The sequence below is a fragment of the Sprattus sprattus genome, assembly GCF_963457725.1.
Source record: "Sprattus sprattus genome assembly, chromosome: 4".
NCBI classification, from domain to species: Eukaryota; Metazoa; Chordata; class Actinopteri; order Clupeiformes; family Clupeidae; genus Sprattus; species Sprattus sprattus.
In genome coordinates, this window is record NC_137923.1 from 44,643,555 (window position 1) to 44,662,993 (window position 19,439).

At 44.5% G+C, this 19,439-nt stretch overlaps 2 protein-coding genes across 4 annotated transcripts in view; both read right to left on the reverse strand.

Moving 5' to 3' along the window:
* Positions 1–10,160, reverse strand: part of LOC308364838 (protein MTSS 1-like) — a 36,736-nt gene extending 26,576 nt beyond the window's left edge. For all 3 annotated transcript variants that reach the window (XM_080838105.1, XM_080838104.1, XM_080838103.1), the window contains exons 1-3: positions 9,643–10,160; positions 5,547–5,608; positions 4,138–4,211 (exon numbers count right to left, since the gene is read on the reverse strand). In XM_080838105.1, coding sequence (XP_080694231.1) covers positions 4,138–4,211; positions 5,547–5,608; positions 9,643–9,714 — 208 coding nt within the window. In that variant the 5' untranslated portion in view covers positions 9,715–10,160. The remainder of the gene's footprint in view (positions 1–4,137; positions 4,212–5,546; positions 5,609–9,642) is intronic.
* Positions 10,161–15,034: 4,874 nt separating this feature from the next.
* On the reverse strand, positions 15,035–18,116 carry LOC308364136 (secretagogin-like; the record flags this gene model as incomplete). The annotated part of the gene is made up of 11 exons (XM_080837151.1): positions 15,035–15,163; positions 15,436–15,504; positions 15,616–15,675; positions 15,863–15,908; positions 16,063–16,118; positions 16,791–16,868; positions 17,018–17,074; positions 17,224–17,313; positions 17,614–17,706; positions 17,864–17,934; positions 18,047–18,116. 11 exons carry the CDS (start codon positions 18,114–18,116, stop codon positions 15,035–15,037), a joined length of 819 nt encoding a protein of 272 aa, XP_080693277.1.
* Between the last annotated feature and the right edge of the window lie 1,323 nt (positions 18,117–19,439).

The window sequence follows — 19,439 nt, forward strand, 5'->3', positions numbered from 1 at the left end:
TAATGCTAATGGTAAAGCTAAGCCTGCCGGAGGAGAGGATCTTCGCTGGCAGTGGGGCACCATGGCAACGGCAACCCAGCACAATACATGGCGAATGGGTGCCGAGCCCCGTTCTGACAAGGGGGCTGGCAGCAGGCTATGAGAGACACTGATGAGAGAGAGAGAGAGAGAGAGAGAGAGAGAGGTAGAAAGAGATTGAAAGACACAGAAAAAGAGACAGACAGAGCTATATAAGAGGCTGACAGAGAGTGATATAAAAACAAAGGAAATGTTTAGGTAAAAGATAAGGTAAAACACTGAGACAGAGAGAGAGAGAGACAGTGACAGAAAGAGGAAAAGAGCGATGTGGGGGAGGTGTGGAGAGCAGGTGAGAAAGAGAGAGGAGGGGAGAGGAGGGAAGAGTGTTTGCTGAGAGATGCTTTTAAAACAGTGTGAAAACTGCACCGTGCACCTGCGAGGGTCCGGGGATCAGTACCTCCCACGCCCCACACTCACTGGCAGCACTGCATTAATTCCAGTGCAGTGCATCCGTTTGATTCAGCAACTGTTGATTCGAGCTGGGAACAAGGACAAGGCATGTTTGCTTTCTACCCACTGCTGACGTTGAGATAAAACAGGTGCCAGCAAGAGAGACATCAATTTTTTGTTCTGCTCGGGCAAAGTGGCAACAAGGATGTCTGCTTCAGCGAATGTCAACAGAGGTCCTCTCCACAGGCCACCTCTCTGAGAGGGACGACAAATAGTGGAGTGCAGAGGAAGGGAAAGAGGGATGGGAGGAGAGTGGGAGAGGGAGAGTGAGAGGGAGAGTGAGAGGGAGAGGGAGAGGGAGAGGGAGAGGGAGAGGGAGAGGGGGCTCTTTGGTTTGCTGAGTGGAGTAGGGAGAAGGATCATGTGTGGGCCTGCACCCGTGGAAAGGGAAATTTTCCATGTCTGTCAATCACTCCTTGGGGAAGATGGCCTCTTCGGCAAGGATGGCTATGCCTCCTGCTGAGGTGCTCTTCCTCTCTCACTCTTTCGCTCTCTTTGTCTCTCTCTGTCTCTCTCTCTATCTCTCCCTCTCTCCCGCTCTTTCGGTCTCTTGCTCTCTCTGTCTCTCGCTCTCTCTGTCTCTCTCTCTTCCCTTGCTCCCTTCCTCCCCCTTCCTCCATTTCGGTCTACTTTTTCTCCCCTCCCTCTCTTCCTCTTCTATCCACTTGCCACTCATTTTTCACACTCTCTCCGCCCATCTTCCTTTCTAGTCACACTCTTTCATACCAGCACCCCCTACCCTCCCCTCTTCCCCGTCCCTTTCTGTACCTCTGTTCTCTCTCTCTCTCTCTCCTTCATCCCCTTTTTTGCCTTCCCCCTCTCTTCTCTCTCTTTAGCTCCTGTCAGCTTCTGAGTAACTGGAGGTGAGAGGTGTCCCCCCCCCCCGTACCCCCCTCCAACACACACACCCACCCCAACCTTCCTTTCGTGATATTTGTGCTGTTGCCATGAGGACGGGGCCAGCTGTGAGGCTGGGCCTCAGGGACGCGATACGGTCGAGTGCAAAATGGCCACCTGGCACAAGCCGGGTTCTGGGAAGCAAATCAGGATGGGCTGCCCACTCGCCTGGTGGGGTTGGGGTGGGGTTGAGGGGTGGAAGAAGCCCCCTTCCTCGGATAGCAGGCAGGAAATCGAACACAAGCACAAACAGTAGAAGTATCATTGCAGTATTTCCTCTGAGAGGGAAGGGAAATCATATCAGAATGGAATTTTAAAATGCTTAAGGGCAACAATAAAATCGTCTTGTAAAATGCTGTAGTATGTTTAAACTATGTTTCATAGGCAGCAACAGCACAAACAGCAAGAGCCGACAATGACCAAATGAGACTAAACAGAGTCACTGCTTTAGTCCACCCTGTATAGGTGCCATTACGTGTCACATTAAGGCTAACAAAGTCTGAATACAGAGCTTGTTTCATAAACACAGTCATCATGAGGCACTGTTTGGCTGCCGAGTCCACACCCAGACGGTGATAGAAGAGGACTGAAAGAAAGAGAATAGAGATAGCCAAGAGAGAGGGAGATTGAGTGAAAGAGAGAAAGGCAGGGCGCTATTTTGGGTGGATGCCACAGCAAAAGCTGGGCCACATGCTCCACAGACGCTCGTGCCCACTCACAGGGTCTGTTTACAAGCAGGCCAATGCAGCCGCTCCGCCAACCGCCCAGCCCTCTCTCTGTATGCACTGAAAAACCACAGACAAGTGTTCTGAATTAGCAGAAGCCGACTCGTATTTTTTTAAAACACTGTTTGAATATTTGTAGATCATCTCCCTGGTATGAGCTACCAGCAAATGCACTGCGTCTTGAGTCATTGTTAAATTAGGGCTACTATATGCGCAGCTAACTGATCTAGCCTCTGATGTGTGGCTTTAAAAGCTTTACAGTGGTGCCCTTTGACCACTAAGGTGTTTGTTCTGGGAGAGACTGAAAAAAAAACTATGGCTGCTGTGGCAGTTAATTCTCCCAAACTCAACCCATTAGGGGAATGAGAGTTGAGCATGTGGCGTTATTACGTCATAAAGGTGACCCAGCTCAGACTTCCGCAGCCGAGATTATATTATTATATTGATGTGAGAGAAGAAGTGATAAGGAGTGATTTGTAGAGCAGAAAGTCTAGGGTTAAAAACAGGTTAAAGAAAGAGGAAGATTAAATAGGAGAGAGAGTTTGTCATAGAGAGTGATATATGTAACTGAGTAATCCCTTTATGAAGCACATATGCGTGGATGGATCAAATAGCTCTAAAAAAAGCACATTTTCATTTGAGGGTATTCCCCCAGTGAAAATGCTCTTGTGCCCTGTGCACGGGAGCGGTCCCAGGCCAGGATCAGAGAGGGCCTGAGTGACGGCGCTGCGGGGAAGGTGCGGTCGCTTTGCTCTCTGAAGCCTTCCTATTTATTAACCCCTGTGGAGGGCACCATGCACGCATGCTAGCAGATAGCGGCTAGCTTCAGCTGCAGATCACTAGCATTAGTGGGCTCCGCAAACCCAACCTAAAATTAGACCCGGGAATAAGTGGTGGGTCTGCTCCCTGCCCCCTCTCTGCAGGGAGCCTGTGTGTGTGTGTGGTGGCAGCAGGGCAGCACCCCAAGCCACCCCCCTCCACACACACACACACACACACACACACACACACACACACACACACACACACACACACACACACACACACACACAAACACACACACACACACACACACACACACACACACACACACACAAACACACACACACACCATCCCACCCCCCTCCACATACACACACCACACAAGCTCCATCCCACCCCATTCCACTGATGTTACCACTCTGTCAGACACATGTTAGCTCTCCAGTTTGCTATGAATAGAATCCTTTTTTCCCCCTAAAAGGGGCTGTACTACGCAGTGATTACCTAAAAACATCAGGATTGGCTCACGTACACAGCATTGGAGACACACAAACACACACACACACACACACACACACACACACACACAAACAAACACATGCACCCACACGCCCGCTGGCACTTGCGGCTAAGCCTCCCCTTCACCAGCTGTGCATCCACCTCGCCCCACACGCACGACCCAAAGCCTTCCAGACAGCAGCCATGGGGGGATGCCGAGGAGGAGGTCACTCAGTCGAGTGACACTAAATGTCATTTCCCGTTTCTCCCACACTGTGTTGTTCGACAGCAACTTTTCTCCACTCTCCTGTTATTGAATGTCCTCGCTTTATTGGTCTGTTTATTTTTTTTCCCTCCTTTTTTCGCTCAGAGGGTGGAGAAGGAAGCGGGAGAAACAGCAGGCCGTCCGGCCACCTCAGAGAGGGTGTTGAAAGTGACTCAGCCTCCACTCTGCAGTGACCTTCCCAAGCCGTCAACACTTGGGCGCATTAAGCGGCGGGCCCGCCAAGGTGAGTGACAGCAGTGCGATGAGTGACTCACAGACACATTAGGGGGGGGGGGGGGGGTAGGTGAGTCTGACACATCTGTTGTATGGGACCTTTGATCACCTAAAATAACAGGACTTAAGTGTGGGACTAGCAGAGGGTGGGGATGGTTAGGGGGAAAGGGTGGTAAGTAAAGCTCCCTGATAAGATTTGGGGTGGGTAATTACGGGACAGGAGCTTACCACGGCTACCAGTTGCCAGGTCAGCCACTTTCTGGAAGGCATCGAGGAAAGCAGCCACGGCAACCACTGTTGTCCTAGAAAAAACAACAACAAACAAATTTGGTAAACATCTTTGGCATAGATCCTACTCCTTTAGGCAAATTTCTCCAATCCCTTCACAAGACAAGACATTATTTAAGCGAAAACTGAGGACAAAGACAAAAAAAAAAATCCTCTGCCAAATTTGATCAAATTGGGATTATGCCTGAAACGTCACCTTAACCTTCATTTCCAAAGTTGCCTCTGTTGGATTAAAATCCTCTTCTATAACAAGCCTTTAAAATCAGCCAAATGGGCCCCAGCCCAGCAGGCAGAACTTAACCTGCTCAGCCGGGGTCCTGTGGGATGGCATGTTATGAGTTAGGGGTTCATTACAGGTCAGCAAATCCAAACCAGCCAAGAGCAGAGTGGTGTTGCGTTTTTGTCTCTGTCTCCTGCCCGTCTTCAAGCCAAATTAGATGTGTGCAGCTAAACCACACACTCTTGCCTATTTTAGGCCAAACATCACATTTTCTTAAAGGTGCGCTTTTAGCTGTGCTGACTCGGAAGACTTCCCAAAAAAGCTCTGGCCTCGATCTGCTTGGTAGAGGGTGTGTGTAGCGAGCACCTCACCCTACATACAGCAACACTTTCACGTGATGTTAAGAGACAACTTGTGTGAGTATGAAGACAAACGTCTACTGAAAATTTGCATCTTTCCTTTGCCTCTGCCCTGGACTTGAGTTCTGTTTTAGGGGTTTTGTTGAGGAGACTGACGCCTCCATCGAAAAGGGGTACAGGAGACTCAGGGGTGGCCCTCATGCATATGAATAGACGTGAGCTTTCAGGGCCGGGTTGATGAGACCCTCTCTGCCCCCCCTATCACCCCCCCATCCCTCTCAAAACCAACTCTTAGGGTAAAGATCGGCATCTCTAAGGGCAGAGGAATTTGGATTTGGGAGCGAGTTAACCCACCATAACCTCTGGCCCAGAATAGATCACCTGCCACGTTGTGCCAGTCTCCTCGGCCAAGATAATGAGTTTATGATTTGATCATTAATCTCGCCTGATGAAAGGTTAATTGAGTTTTGGGTTGCCTGCTCTGTTTTTTTTTCTTGCTTCCTCTTCGTCTTACGTGGAGTGCTCTGGTGACCTTCAGCCGTGGCTTGGCAGAACTTCTGAGCCCGGTGCCAATCTCAGTGATCCTCAAACCGTAGGGGAGTGAGGCCAAGGGCCACGCCCTCCACTCGCTCACTCGACGGGTTGATAACAAGCCCGTCAGTATGGCAGAGGCAGGGTAGATGAAATCTTAGGCTAAAAGCTGGGGAGACTTGGTGGGTGGGTGGGGTGAGGGTGAGGGGGGTCATGTGTGCTGTTGGTACATGTCTCACCTGAGCTGGGACTGCAGTTTGCCAGCTTTGCTGATGAAGTCCTCCCACACTGGATAGCTGCTCTGGGGAGATAAAAAAGAGAGAGAAGGCATTTGAGAAAAGAATAACACACACATGCACACACACATGCACAGAACACAAACAGTAAACGCACACACAAGGACACACAAACACACAGAGCTAAAAGATGATGCAAGTCTATCCCTTCCACTGCGAGATGCCAGATTTCTCCAGTCTCTTTGGGACTGCACAGAGATGGCATCAAACAAAACCCAGCCAGAGTACACATCAAGAGATAAGCTTGACTTTTGGGGGCTGCGTAAAATGGAGGACAAACGCACGTACAAAACTGGCACAGATGAAAAAGTACAGTTAAGCGGATGCTGAGCTGGAGGAGGATCGCAGGAATGAGGGATGGTCCGCTCAGCCTCATTAATCTAGAGGGAACACAAACATGGTGGACACTGAGAGCTCCATGAGACCCCATTTACTGCAATCTAAACTCTGGCTCCATTACGCTGTAGATTAGTCTGCTTGGCTTTGAACTTGATGGCCTCTCTTCTTCTCTCGCTCGCTCCTTCACTCTTCGCTCTCTGTCTCTCACTCTCGCTCTTGCTCTCTCTCTCCTTCTCTCGCTTGCTCCTTCTCTCTCTGTCTCTCAGTCTCTCTCTTTCCTTCACTCTCTTGCTCCTTCTCTCTCTGTCGCTCACTCTCTCTCTCTCTCCTTGTCTCGCTTGCTCCTTCTCTCTCTGTCTCTCAGTCTCTCTCTTTCCTTCACTCTCTTGCTCCTTCTCTCTCTGTCGCTCACTCTCTCTCTCTCTCCTTGTCTCGCTTGCTCCTTCTCTCTCTGTCTCTCAGTCTCTCTCTTTCCTTCTCTCTCTTGCTCCTTCTCTCTCTGTCTCTCACTCTCTCTCTCTCCTTGTCTCTCTCGCTCCTTCTCTCTCTGTCTCTCACTCTTGCTCTCTCTCTCCTTTTCTCCCTGTCTCTCATTCTCTCTCTCACCCCTTCTCCCCCCCCCACCCCTCTCTTTCAGGACAAATTGGAGCAGAATGTATAAATAAAATGGCAGTGGGCAGGGAGGCCAAAGCTGGCCGCATTCTGCGGTGCATCTCTATGGTCGGAGCGAAGCATCTGTCTGCAAACGGTGCAGACTAGGTCAAAACCAGCATGCCCACACCACAGCTGGTCAGCCTAGATACCACAGGGGTCAACGGGGGCTGACCCCCTATGACCTGGGCAGTCCTGGCTAGCCGACGCAAGGAGGCAGGAACAGATGAGCCAGTTCATTTGGAACATGTGGCCAGCTCAAGATTCCATGCCACTGTCTTGATGTCTTTGTCATTATCTGCCAACAATGACAAAGGAAAACCCCATAGCCATCTCCATTTGTTGTCTGGTGGTTATGAGAGACGTAGGTGTGTCCTGGACTGATACTGTCACCCCCTTTTGTCAGATTTAGAATTTCCTCCATGAACTGTCAGATTCTGTAGCACCCCACCCCCAACACAAACAGATAGATAGCCACCCACCCCCTTTTCTGCCGCAGGAGTTTGACGCCTGACATCTCTACACCTGCTTTTGCCCAACCCCCAATCAAGCCTGGCTCTGTTTTTATTTCTCTCTTATATTGTGTGGTGTCCTACAACTGTTGCCGTGACAACGCACGAAAAGGGCTGTGGTGCGGGGACGATGACGCTGCAGTTCGATCTCCCTAGCAGCAGCTCCGTCAGCATGCTTTCTCTTCACACACCACAAAACAAACACACACACACACACAAACCACATCTCACATTCAGAGTCAGACACATCAGAGTATGTTGCGCATTGCATTAGTCCTACAGCAATCACCCAGAACACGATCTCTACATCTCTCTCTCTCTCTCTCACATACACACACACACACACTTTCTCTTTCTCTGTCTCTCTGTGGTGGAAGCCTGTTAGGAGTTCGATGCGCCTGTCTGTGTGCACGGCACAGATGCACATGTGCCTCGGCGCTTGCTGTGGGGCGGCCTGTGGCACAGGGCTATAAAGCTGTCACTGGTAATGGCTGTGGGTTTTCCTGGAACCATGGCTTTTTGGAGGGTCGAGGCTTTCCCTCCCTAATTCCATCTCCTGACACCCCCCAGAGAGAGGATTACTGCAGCCCGGGCGATTACGATGGAATATTCAGATCAAGAGTTATTCGCACTAATAAGAGAAAGTGTATGAAATACGTGCAATCACATTAAGTCCAAACCCCAGCCTGCCCAAATTGCATTTGGAGATGGGGAGAGGAAAGCTGGTGAGACAGACAGTGGAGATGAATATACCCCCTGAATGAGGGATTTTAATAATGCTGATACTGCCATGGGTCTAGAGGCCATGTGTGAAAGTATTTTAAGAAATTGAAAGCTAATCTTGACAGTGTGTGAAGTTAAGTATGTCTCGCAGTAATAAGATTGTAACTGATCTGGCCCATTCATTCAGTTGAGTTAGGGGGTGGTCTCATAAAAGAAAGCCCCTTTTTGCAGCCTATGGAAAAATGTCTATATTACATGGAAGGCTTGAGTTACGCTAATGAATAAGAATACATCTGTTCACACAATGGAGCTGTGCGAACAGCCTATTAATCATTTATGAATAAGTGCACGCACACACACATACACAGACACACACACACACTCTCGCACACAGACACACATGCACATACACACACACACAATCCATGACGTACTAATTCAATTTAGCCAAAAAATACTGATTAGCAAATAGAACCACAGAATCTTTCTAAGCCTCTCTCGTTCACACACTCTAGCAACTCATTTTGGCAAATCCCTCACCATCCAAAAACAAGATTATTCTAGTGCTTACAGAATGCCATTTGTGAAATTATAACGGTATCATTCCAGCCAACAGTGTTCTCAGTCATGGAAAGGGCCTAGTGACAGAGACCTGTTCATATGACAATAGATGTACAGTCTGGACAGTCTTTAAGTGTTCTTCAATAGGAATAGGTTATTTAACGGTTATGTCCTGTTATAATTAGATAACTACAGGTTGAATCAAGTCTCAACTTCTCAATCTTATTATTTACAACTAGAACAGAACTACTTTAACGTTGTTATAAGTCGACCTCAATTTAGAAGTCCACTTTAACACAAACATATAGAATAAACCAAATTAGGGAGAATCACATCTGGGTGGAAGCTGAGGGAGTGGGTTTTATGTCTTTTCTCCCCCATCAACGAAGTTCTGCCCATCCACCCCCCAAATGGCAGCCCAACTTTACGCTTGGCCCCAGTAATTCTATGGCTAACCCCTCTGGCCTTTGAGGTCACCTGCCGCTTCCCGCATTCCATAATCTGGAACAGGTGTGAACGCGGCTGTCAATGGAGGCATTGCAATGCGAACCAACCAATTGTGGAGCTTTATATTGATCAGCTCTGGAAAGCCATTTTAATTCAGTTATATAAATCTAAACCAAACTTTGCCTCCGTGCGCCCAAGTTTTATTTACTGAAGATAACCTATTACTTTTGGTTATCACAATTTGTGTGCGTAATAGGCCGCCGCTGTTCATATAGGGAACAGCAGGAACAATCAAACGATGTGCTACCAAACACATGAGACAGAAAGACATTGACATCAATTGTTACTGACACAGTGGATAAGTCTCTCTGATTAGTGATTTTACAAGACTCATTTTCGCAGCTGGAAGCTTATCAAATCTGTTACATTGTTGTCAACCACTCCTATCAATGTCCTCTAAATTAGCATCTTCGCAGAGATCCAGTTCATGCTCAAAATAGCAGACAATTGACATAGATAGGGCCAACCTTGCCTGTTCATTCATTGCACTATACAAATCGCGTCACACAAGACACAACACAGTTCAACGCCAGATACGACAAAGACATCGTTAACGCCCTGTCATTAATTTCTGCCTTTAGTCAGTCAAGATGTGGGCTTTAACCACAGTGAATGTCTGTGGGTAGCCCACCGCTATCTTGCCTATACAGCAGGTCACACCGTAGGCTATAGTCGTTTACACAATGCCGAATAACGTAAAAAGTACCTTAAAGGTGCACGTTAACATTTTATATCAATTGTATTACCTTCATGTCGCCAATGACTGTTTGAAAAAGTCCTCCAAGCGCACTGCATTCTCTCTCCATGACCGTCTCCATTTTCTACCCTGCGTTTATTGTTTATTCTGTAAACACCCTGGTGTAATTTGTTTACTTTCGTTTCCTGGAGAGTGACCACCAAATTCTGTAGACAGCAGACGTTTTTTCTACTGGATGTGTAATTCCGCTCAGAGACTTCTGCGGTATCCCGTCTGCGTGAGTAGCCTATACGCAGCACTCTCCAACGATGGAGAGGAAAATTCATTGAACGACCACGACCAGATTTCAAGGCAGTCCTAGTTTCCACACTGGTTTAAGTTCCATGGTTCCATTCCAGATTGCAGATCCAAAACCTCCTGTAGCCTTTAAACCAATACAGAAAAAAGAAAAAACCTGTGAGGTTGTATTGTTGTGTGAAGAAATTAACTGCCCACTATGCGTATATCTAAATCAATAACATTTCAAGTGAGTTCCGACCCTCATCTGACTTCAACTTCAAGCAATACAGACTTGCTCTATGCGCGCCCCTGAGCTCAGCCGCGTGCGAACGCATTGCCCCGCCTTTGTAGGCTACACTTCATAGGAAGCTAACAGGTTAACGGCAAAAGCTTCTACTCTATCGCCTGCTGGACCTATACACAGCTAGGTCATGCAGAACGAGCTTCTTTTCTCAATTCTCCTCTGACGGAGCTGGTCTAAATATTAGGCTACCCAACGTTTAAAATAATTCAGGTTTATCGGGAGGTTTTAATTTTAGATTTTAAAACTACTATTGCCACCTGTTTAATATGTCTATAAATGGATACCAAAATTTGAATTACATGCAGAGGAAATGTTTATATTACGAGAAAAAAAAAGATATCCTCCTTGGGGCCTTTGTGGATGTTTGATCTGAAAATGAGTAGCCTGGTTCTGAATATCCTCCCGAATTTGGTTCTAGCTCACTAGCGCCACCCCGTGATTACCTTTTACATGGCGTAAAATAATATCTCATGACGAAAAACCACACATATATTTTGCCCGGTAGAGTTGGACCGGTGACAAAATTGTCGTTAAAAGAAGTTTGGGATTTTTCAGAAAAATCTGCAGCTTACTAAGTTTTATATTTTAAATATATAGGTTCCAAGTTTAGTCCGCAATATAGGCTACAGAATACCTCCGACTCGACTCCGATCTTAAAACGAGTTTGTAAACCGATATTACCCTGTTCAATTTGTTGTCCACTAGAGGTCCTCGTGTGATTAATCAGCACTGTGCTCGAATCAATACCAAAACATTGCTTTATACTTTAGCTGCAAAACAGACATGTAGTAGTAAAATAGAAGGGCTACATATCAATGATGTTTTATGTCAGTATTGGGTAGAGGGTGAAGGAATTGTCACCAATTTTCTTACATGAGGGGTTTGTATCCACTATTTTGGATTCGATTATCTAGAAATAATGTTAGAAGTGGATTTGGTATTCAGTATGAAGCTGATAATAGCTGAATGTCATCTGAGAATTTTGATATTTCATCTTAGAAGAATAGATCTGATTCTCTCCTGGCCATATTCCACAATAAGTGTGGTCTAGTATGAACATTTCAATACAGATAAATCACCAAAGACAACACCCCATCCCACTCTTCTACCCCAACAGACACACATTTCTAGTCCTCCCTGCCACAGAAGAAATCAGGGCAAGCTACGTCCCCAAATCTCTGAGCTATGGTTCCGAGTGCCTTAATTAATCTGTCAGGCTCCAAGGCCCTGTGTTTTCCCCAAGCTTCAGCTGTGCGAAGGCCACCACATCAGAGTCTCAGCAGCAAGCCTGGACTCCTCCTTCTCCCTCTCCCTCTCCCTCTCCAAACCTCAGGCTCCAACCCCCCCCCCCCCCCCCCCCCCCCCCCCATTGCACCCTCCAACTATGACCACCTCGCCAGACCCCGCACCCAGCCCCTGCCGTCTAATTATCCCCAGTCTCTTGCAGCGGTGTTGGCCTGGCTCCTAACAGCTCTCTTTGTGCCGGTGGCTGGCGGGTGGGACTGAAAGGGCCCTGAATGCGAGGGACCACAGGGCCAAGCGGCTGAGACTGACACTATAACCACAGAGTGAGGCTGGTAATGACAGATGGCAACAGTGCCATTAGCCCCCGGCACAGGCCCAGAGCAATGAAATTACAGGAATCAGAGGCCTGTGTGGGTTACCCATCTGTAAAGCCACTCAGTACGGAGTGAATGGATGGGGACTGGTGAGGGGAAACCAGCTCACATGTGTGTTCCACTTCAGCTGCTGCGGAGAAGAGCTGTGGTGGAAGGAACGACGAGGATGGATGACATACTCAGACTAATCAAAATAGCCACAAGCCAACAGTTGAACTGGTTCATCGAAAGAATAAATATGTGGATAAAAAAACAACAGCCATTGGAGAAAATTATAAAGTAAAAGGACCGATTTTCCTTGTCAGAGAGCTATTAGAAGGGCCTTTTCAAATTGTCTGTCAATGAGCTTAATAGGTACTTAGCTTTAGCAGAGTCCCCCTCAGATGACAGGAGACCAAAATGCAATTTTGTATGAATTTGGCAATTTTTAACATTCGTAAAACTACAGAAAAATAGCTTCAGGAGCCAGTTCAACCTCTGCTAACAGAACAACCATTGTGCCACATCTGCGGAAATGACCCTTTAGTTGAACATGTAAACTGTCAACCACAGCTCTCTGTAATTACCCTGCCTGTTATTAGCTGCGGTGTTGGAGGGAGTGCCTGCCTCTGTAAAGCACCTGCAGACCAGTGCTCCAAAACACAATTGTGTCACCAGCTCGCAAACCTGCCGTCCACACTGTGGCTTTTGGATTCGATTTATCCTGTGCTTGTGTGTAAGACCTTTTAGCTGCACAGTCATAAGTGGCCCACTGTGTTTGCGTTTGTGGCCCCTGCGTGGCAGCTATCCATTCAGTTGCCATGGTGTTTGGCTGATGCGGCTTTTCTGCGCGCAGTGGTTTCCAAGCATTATAGAAACACATTTAATTTCACTCACATCTATCATCCCTCACAAGATTATTATCGAAGCCCTCCTCTTGGCCTTTACAAGACAAAAATGGCACAAACACTGAAAACTGCTATTTGAAAAAGGAAAGCAGTTTGGTTGGTGGTTATACAGCTGCCGACAGCATAATGATCTGTCCATTAGAAATGTTCCCTTTTATTGGATGCCACCTGTTGCTTCAGTATTTTTCTCGCATGCATTATACAATTTCCCTTTATCCTCTTACCATGTTTGCCCAGGTGAGTGTGTGTGTGTGTGTGTGTGTGTGTGTGTGTGTCTGTGTCTGTGTCTGTGTCTGTGTCTGTGTCTGTGTCTGTGTGTGTGTGTGTGTGTGTGTGTGTGTGTGTGTGTGTGTGTGTGTGTGTGTGTGTGTGTGTGTGTGTGTGTGTGTGTGTGTGTGTGTGTGTGTGTGTGTGTGTGTGTGTGTGTGTGTACATGTCTGTGTACTGAGGCATTACCAGAGATGCATCACTTAGAGCTCTCTGACAGACTGTATTTGCAGAAATGCATTCATGAGATTCACAGCCAGACTAAAAAACATCGCAAGTGAAAACCAACATGTTTGTTTATATCGGTAGGGGTAATCAGTGTAACAGTAAGTCAACATTAGACTCATTAGCTCTTAAAAATGGCTTAGGAGGGACAAGGGACAACTTACTCAGCCATATTATTCCATCTCCGTACGTGTTTGCACTTGGCATAGCATCTCATCCATTTTGGCAAACCCATCACATCACCTCGAGCACTGTTTTGTTACGACAGAGCAGTTGAACATTAGGTGCCCTAATTTAATTGACAGGCAACTGGCAACAAGCAAAGCCACACATGAACTAAAGCTAATTTAATAGCTTGGCAAAATCATTTTGCTAATTTAATACCATGAGCAACATCCTAACCATAAACATGGGTGGGTCGGCACAACGCGTCCACACGCCACACGATAGCTTTAGTCCATGTGTGATGGACTTTGCTCATTGCCCGTCAATTTAATTAGGGCCATAAGGATGTGATGGAAAATAAGAATAGACAGTATCTCCAAACTAGGACATTACAGGTTAAGGATTAAGGATTGCAGGTTCAGCATGTTATTTCAAACCTCATACTGAACATGAGCTGTACTGCTTGTCTGTTGAACTCTAAGAAGTTTATTTAGTAAAATGTGAAGTCTCACAAAAATGGGAATAAGAGGGTAAGAGTGTGTGTGTCTGTGTATATAGAACAGAATCACTTCTAACTTCCTCTTTGACCTCACTCTATTCAGAGACACTTAAGCTTTGAAACGGATAGTAAATACAGTACAGGAGGTCTAGGCAAAATGTTAGTAATGACAAGAAAGAGGAGTGGTTAAAACAGTCAGCACCGTTTGAGGTCCACCTAAACTGGACTGTAATCCAATGTACTCCAAATGACTCCAGATCCAGATTAAATCAGAGAGAAAACGATCAATCTTTCACTCCTTATGTGTTTGATGAATAATTTCCTCAATCATGCCATAGAAAGCAGCTAAAATAATTTTCAAAGCTGATCTTACAAGCTCAATTCACATCAAGACCATAATTGCATCCCTGTTTGAAATACCTTCTTCCATTAATAATAAGAACACCAGAGATTTGGTTATGGGACTACTGACTGAATGAAAGAGCCTGAATGAATCCCAAGATGATATTTTATTCTGGAAGCGATCAATACATCAATGCATTATTCCAGGTAGCTCTTGCCAAGTAGCTCAGTGGGGACTGATTACCAGGCCATGTGAATCAAGCATATTTATTGATCTTAAAAGAGCCTGAAACATCAGTAAGGTTACAAATCAAAAACGTAGAGTTCAAAGAAAGTGTTGAGTTATACATTAATTGGTATTATGATGTGTATTTAACAAGCACTTTGATGACATTGCCATGTATTGATTGAAGAGTTAGTTTTGTTTATATTTTAAATGTATGTTTAGTTTGTTATTGTGCTAACATACATGTAGCTACACCTTGGTACTTAAATGAGGATGAGAAAAATATTTTAACAGAGGACACTCATTATAGAAGGTGATACATTTACAGTGCTCTTATTGCTACATTCTGAGTGCACTGAAGCTGACTAATCTAAAATTCATAAAATAGATTAACAATCACCAACAGACAATCACAGCTTTACCGGAGCCTATGATATGAGCAACACTCCTTAAAACAGGTCATGCAATGTCCAATTGCTTTGTCTTCAAGCCACCATGCCTGGTAATTTAAAAGCGTACATATAGTATCACATTATCAGCAAGTTTGGCATTAGTGACTAGGATGTGATGACCTTCAATGATGATGTGTAAAAACATGCTCTCTTTCCCTTCTCCTGCTACGGAGACTTTAAGAATTGAACTTCAGCCCTAGACACAGTGCCAGCTCATTCTTCTGAATCTTTCCATCCCCGTTGACATCACAATGGCCCATTAAAGACTTCCGGAACTTGTCCAGGTCAGCTCCAGTGATGCCCGGCTTTCAGAAAAACACAGAATTAGTCTGGACTAAGAACTGATAGAAGGAAACAGCTGCCACTGTACAACTGAGAAGGGCAAAGTAAAGTAGTTTACTCTTCAGTTCAATATCGGTCAATATTAAGGAAAGAAATGTCACTTTCACTGATTTTCAGTAGACTATTCTGCACACACATTTGGTGACTGTCATGAGGCATGTTTATTGTGAATGACGGTCACAGACAAAAAGATTGCAACATCCATAACATCAGTAGCTGGTTAACAGTGCCTCACCATCACAAGCTCCATCATGTCTTTCACAAAACCGTCCACCTCGGGTCCCTCTAAAGCTCCTGTCTTACTCTGGGAGCAAGAAAGTAGAAAAGTAGGAAAAAACTAAACATATTTCCATTCACTGATTATACACGTATATGTAAATGCCTTCGGCAATCTTTGCATTTAGAATTAGCTTACCACATCATAGTGAGCAAATATCTTCTCAAAATCCCGTTTTCTCTCTTCTTGAGTGCATGCCTACAATTATCAACAGTAATTAATGACATTATGTAAGGATGACAAGGTGTCAGGTAAGGTGATCTTTCGAGCTTACATTAGCCAAAAGAAACACGTAATGCAGTAGGCTACTTTAAAGATGTAATTGTTGACACATTTAGAAAACTATGATTAAAACCACTTATACTTAACAAAGAAACATACTCACCTCCATCTCAAACTTCAGAAGGAAATTCTCTTTAAGTGCTAGAATTCTAGAGGGGAAACATTCACGGCACAAATGAACAAATTAATACGAGAAAATGAATTAAAATATAACAACAATAACAGAAATGCACAGTCATGTTATGTTAGTCTGTAAAGACTGACACTGCCCTTGGTGTGGTAATGGAGAAGCATGACTATTACCTAGCTAAATCATTCAAATCCAGACGGCCATCTCTGTCTTTATCAAACAACAGCATCTGTCAAGAAATGTAAAATGAGCACACTGAGAACACAGCATGTGTTCCCCTTCTCGACAAAGAACATAGAACATAGAACATAGAACCACTTTAATCCCAGCAGCCTTCCCACAGAACAGTGAAATCTCCTGCAGGTATTAATGCATGGTATAAATGGTGAGTGAGAGCCAGCGTTGGCTACTCTCTTGAGACCAATGTTGTGCCAACACAGTAAGGATGTTATTATAATCCAGCTTCATATTGAACACAGTTGTCCTGTCCTGTCCGCATCCAATTACACTCACAGGCACACAAAAGAATCACAGAACTCATATGGATCTCCTTTCCATCATTGGGAGAGCTACTTGAGCAAGATAATAAGCAGCATTGTGAGGATGAGGTCTTGAGCCCTTCAATTCTTGCACCCAATGCATTAGCATAATATATAACACTCAAAGGCATCAGAGACACATATCTGACACCTGACCAATTCCATCTTTAATAACTTTGTCCCCGTAATAATAAACCACATGCAGAACAACATGCTTGAACAACCTCTTCAAATCTAATCTAGCTATGGTGTCCCTATGGGGGGAAAGCCGATTGGCTCAGTGAGATACTGATTTCCTTTTCTTTGCATGGTTTGAACCAGCAACAAGACATCAGAGACTAAGTCAAGAGTAATGAGATTACCATGGTGTCAGTGTACTCCTGGAGTTTGTCTGAGGAAATCTGCCTCTTCTGCTGCAGAAACAGATCCTGTAGGAAACTCTGTATGGACCCAAGGAAAAGTAACCAATAATTTAAGCAAGTGGCCATTGATATCTGCACAAACAATTCTCTGTGTATCTATTTACAGCAATCAATTTATTCCCTACTTCCTGTGACAGATTTTAACATACAGGGTTTATCGGTCTTACTTTTAGCTCTCCGGATGAAATGTAACCACTACCATCTGCGTCATAGTTCCTCCAAATCTGAAAAGATGGGGTTTGTAAAAGTAAAAATAAATTTAACCAAAATGTCGTCAATTAATACAAAGTCTCACGTTCCTCACAACTATTAGCTGAGTGCTGGGAGCATTTTAAACAATAAACTGCATCACAACCATTGGACGTATTCTTACCCTCATGAATTCCACACTGCTGTTTAGCGGAGTCTCTCTGCGGAACAGGAGCAAGAAGTTTTCATCTTCAGGCAGAAGCATGTTAGCCATCTGCAATACCACAAAACATTGATGTTAATTAGGTTTTTCCTAAAATTATGGATGGCCCCTTATTGCGTGCACAGGACTCCAGTACACTTAGCCCCAGACATAGAATAATAAGCAACAGGTTAAAAATATGCCTCCCGTGGAACCCGTGCGTGTTTATTATTGACAATTGAAACATCCTTCAGTTTTGTTACATAAAACATCTATGACCAGACTGACAGCATATAACTTGACTCCATCCAAAGTTTCGCATTTGAGCATTCTGCATACATTTCCCCAAACAGATGTCGTAGTTGAGCACACCTCATGAATCTGCAAGCGACCATCCGTGGTTGTGCCATACAAAGACATCAAGTTTTCTTTCAATCTCGGCAGTTTATCCTCTGTCTCGTCCTCCTTAAAATACAATATCGTGTCAGTTTGATCTCTCATGCCCTTATCTGATGTGTAAAACTCGATTGCAAAAATATTTTCCCACACTTTTGTAAAACCTGTCTCGATTTAGTGGAATAGTTTTTTGCGATATTGATCTGTCTGTATTAGATATACTTACGCTTAGCCCAAGTTTATTCATTATAAACCGGAAAAACTCATCCAGCTCTTTCCCCTCGATAAAGCCATTATCTGAAAAAAAAAACAATCCGTGGTAAGTTTTGGGAAACTTAATGGTAACAGAAATAACCTAAATGTACTATCTAATTAACAATAACTTTAGAATCACTCAATAATAGTGTACCATGAAAGTCAAAATGCGTCCAGATTTGCAAAAAAGAGGCGGCGTCCAGATTTGCGACGGTGCTGTCCATGGTACCAAATTAAAACTGGAATAACGAACTCAGATGTGAAGTTATTGGCACAGAGAGCTATCTCGTTACTGAAGGTTTAATGCTATGTCCTATTTCAACGTACTAAACTCCACCTCCCTATTTTGTATGGGAGGGAATGGTGGGCTACTTAGAATAACGCCTACGGGTAAAGTGGACAGATGACTTTATGTGGAGAATGCATCCAAGAAGCTGTATCAAAGCAAACATATTCATAAATATATAAGAACATCTTCGTCACCACTGCACTGTCTGTAATGATAATGATAATACACCATTAAACAAAAAGTTTGCCTCCAAAAAGCACATTTTAGTTGACTCATTTCAATTTGTGTGAAATATTTTATTGGCACAAATATACATTTTGTGTATAAGATATGGACAACTTAGGGCAGTGCAAAGATGTATGACAAAGTCATCTGAACAAAAAGAGGAGAACACTGATCTAGACAAAGTTTTTCTGTCAGTCTATCTTGCAAAAAAAAAAGATGTCCTTGTCAAATGTCTTCGGTTTACACATTAATACTCAGAGATAAATAATGCGGTAGATGTGCAGTATTAGTAACTGCATTTTACTTTAAAATAATCACACAGAGGTGCAGAAAACCATCACCATGTACCCATTCATACATGCATGTATTTAACAAAATATTCCCCAAACTTTTTACCTCATATAAGACTTTCACAGGTATAGTGAATCATAACTGAGGGTATAGATCTTACACTGAATGAACATATATTGCACATATACAGAAACATACTTTACATTATAAGACTATTTGGCATAAGTCATATAATAGCTGATTTACTCTCAACTAATGCAACTAAGAAAAACTCCCCTGATAAACTGACTTACCAGAGGATAAAAACAAACATTTCATTCACTGACCAACTGTTTCTGCATGTCTCTTTAATACATGACTGGCTATGCGAGTCCCAGCTATTCAGTCTTCACTGGCCTCCTTTTTGTTTGTCCTCTGTAGTTCATCACAGGGACCACCAGGGGGAGCAACACCATTAGAGTTGCTATTGATCCCAGTCAGACGCCACAAGGTATACTGTCTTTCATGTGCACTAGCATCCCAAAAGACTCTTCCGGTTTCTTTTGAAATGAGAACACCTCTTTGTACCTCTCTTTCGGCACTTCTGTGTGATGTGTGCCCATAACCACAGTGAAGGTACATTGCAATTCTGGCCAAAAAAAAAAAACAATGCCATGAAAGAGTAGTTATGATATTTTGAAATTTGTATTTCCTAGGGTTAGGCAGGAGTAGGAAGAGTCAGAGTCAATGGCAGGAGTAGGAA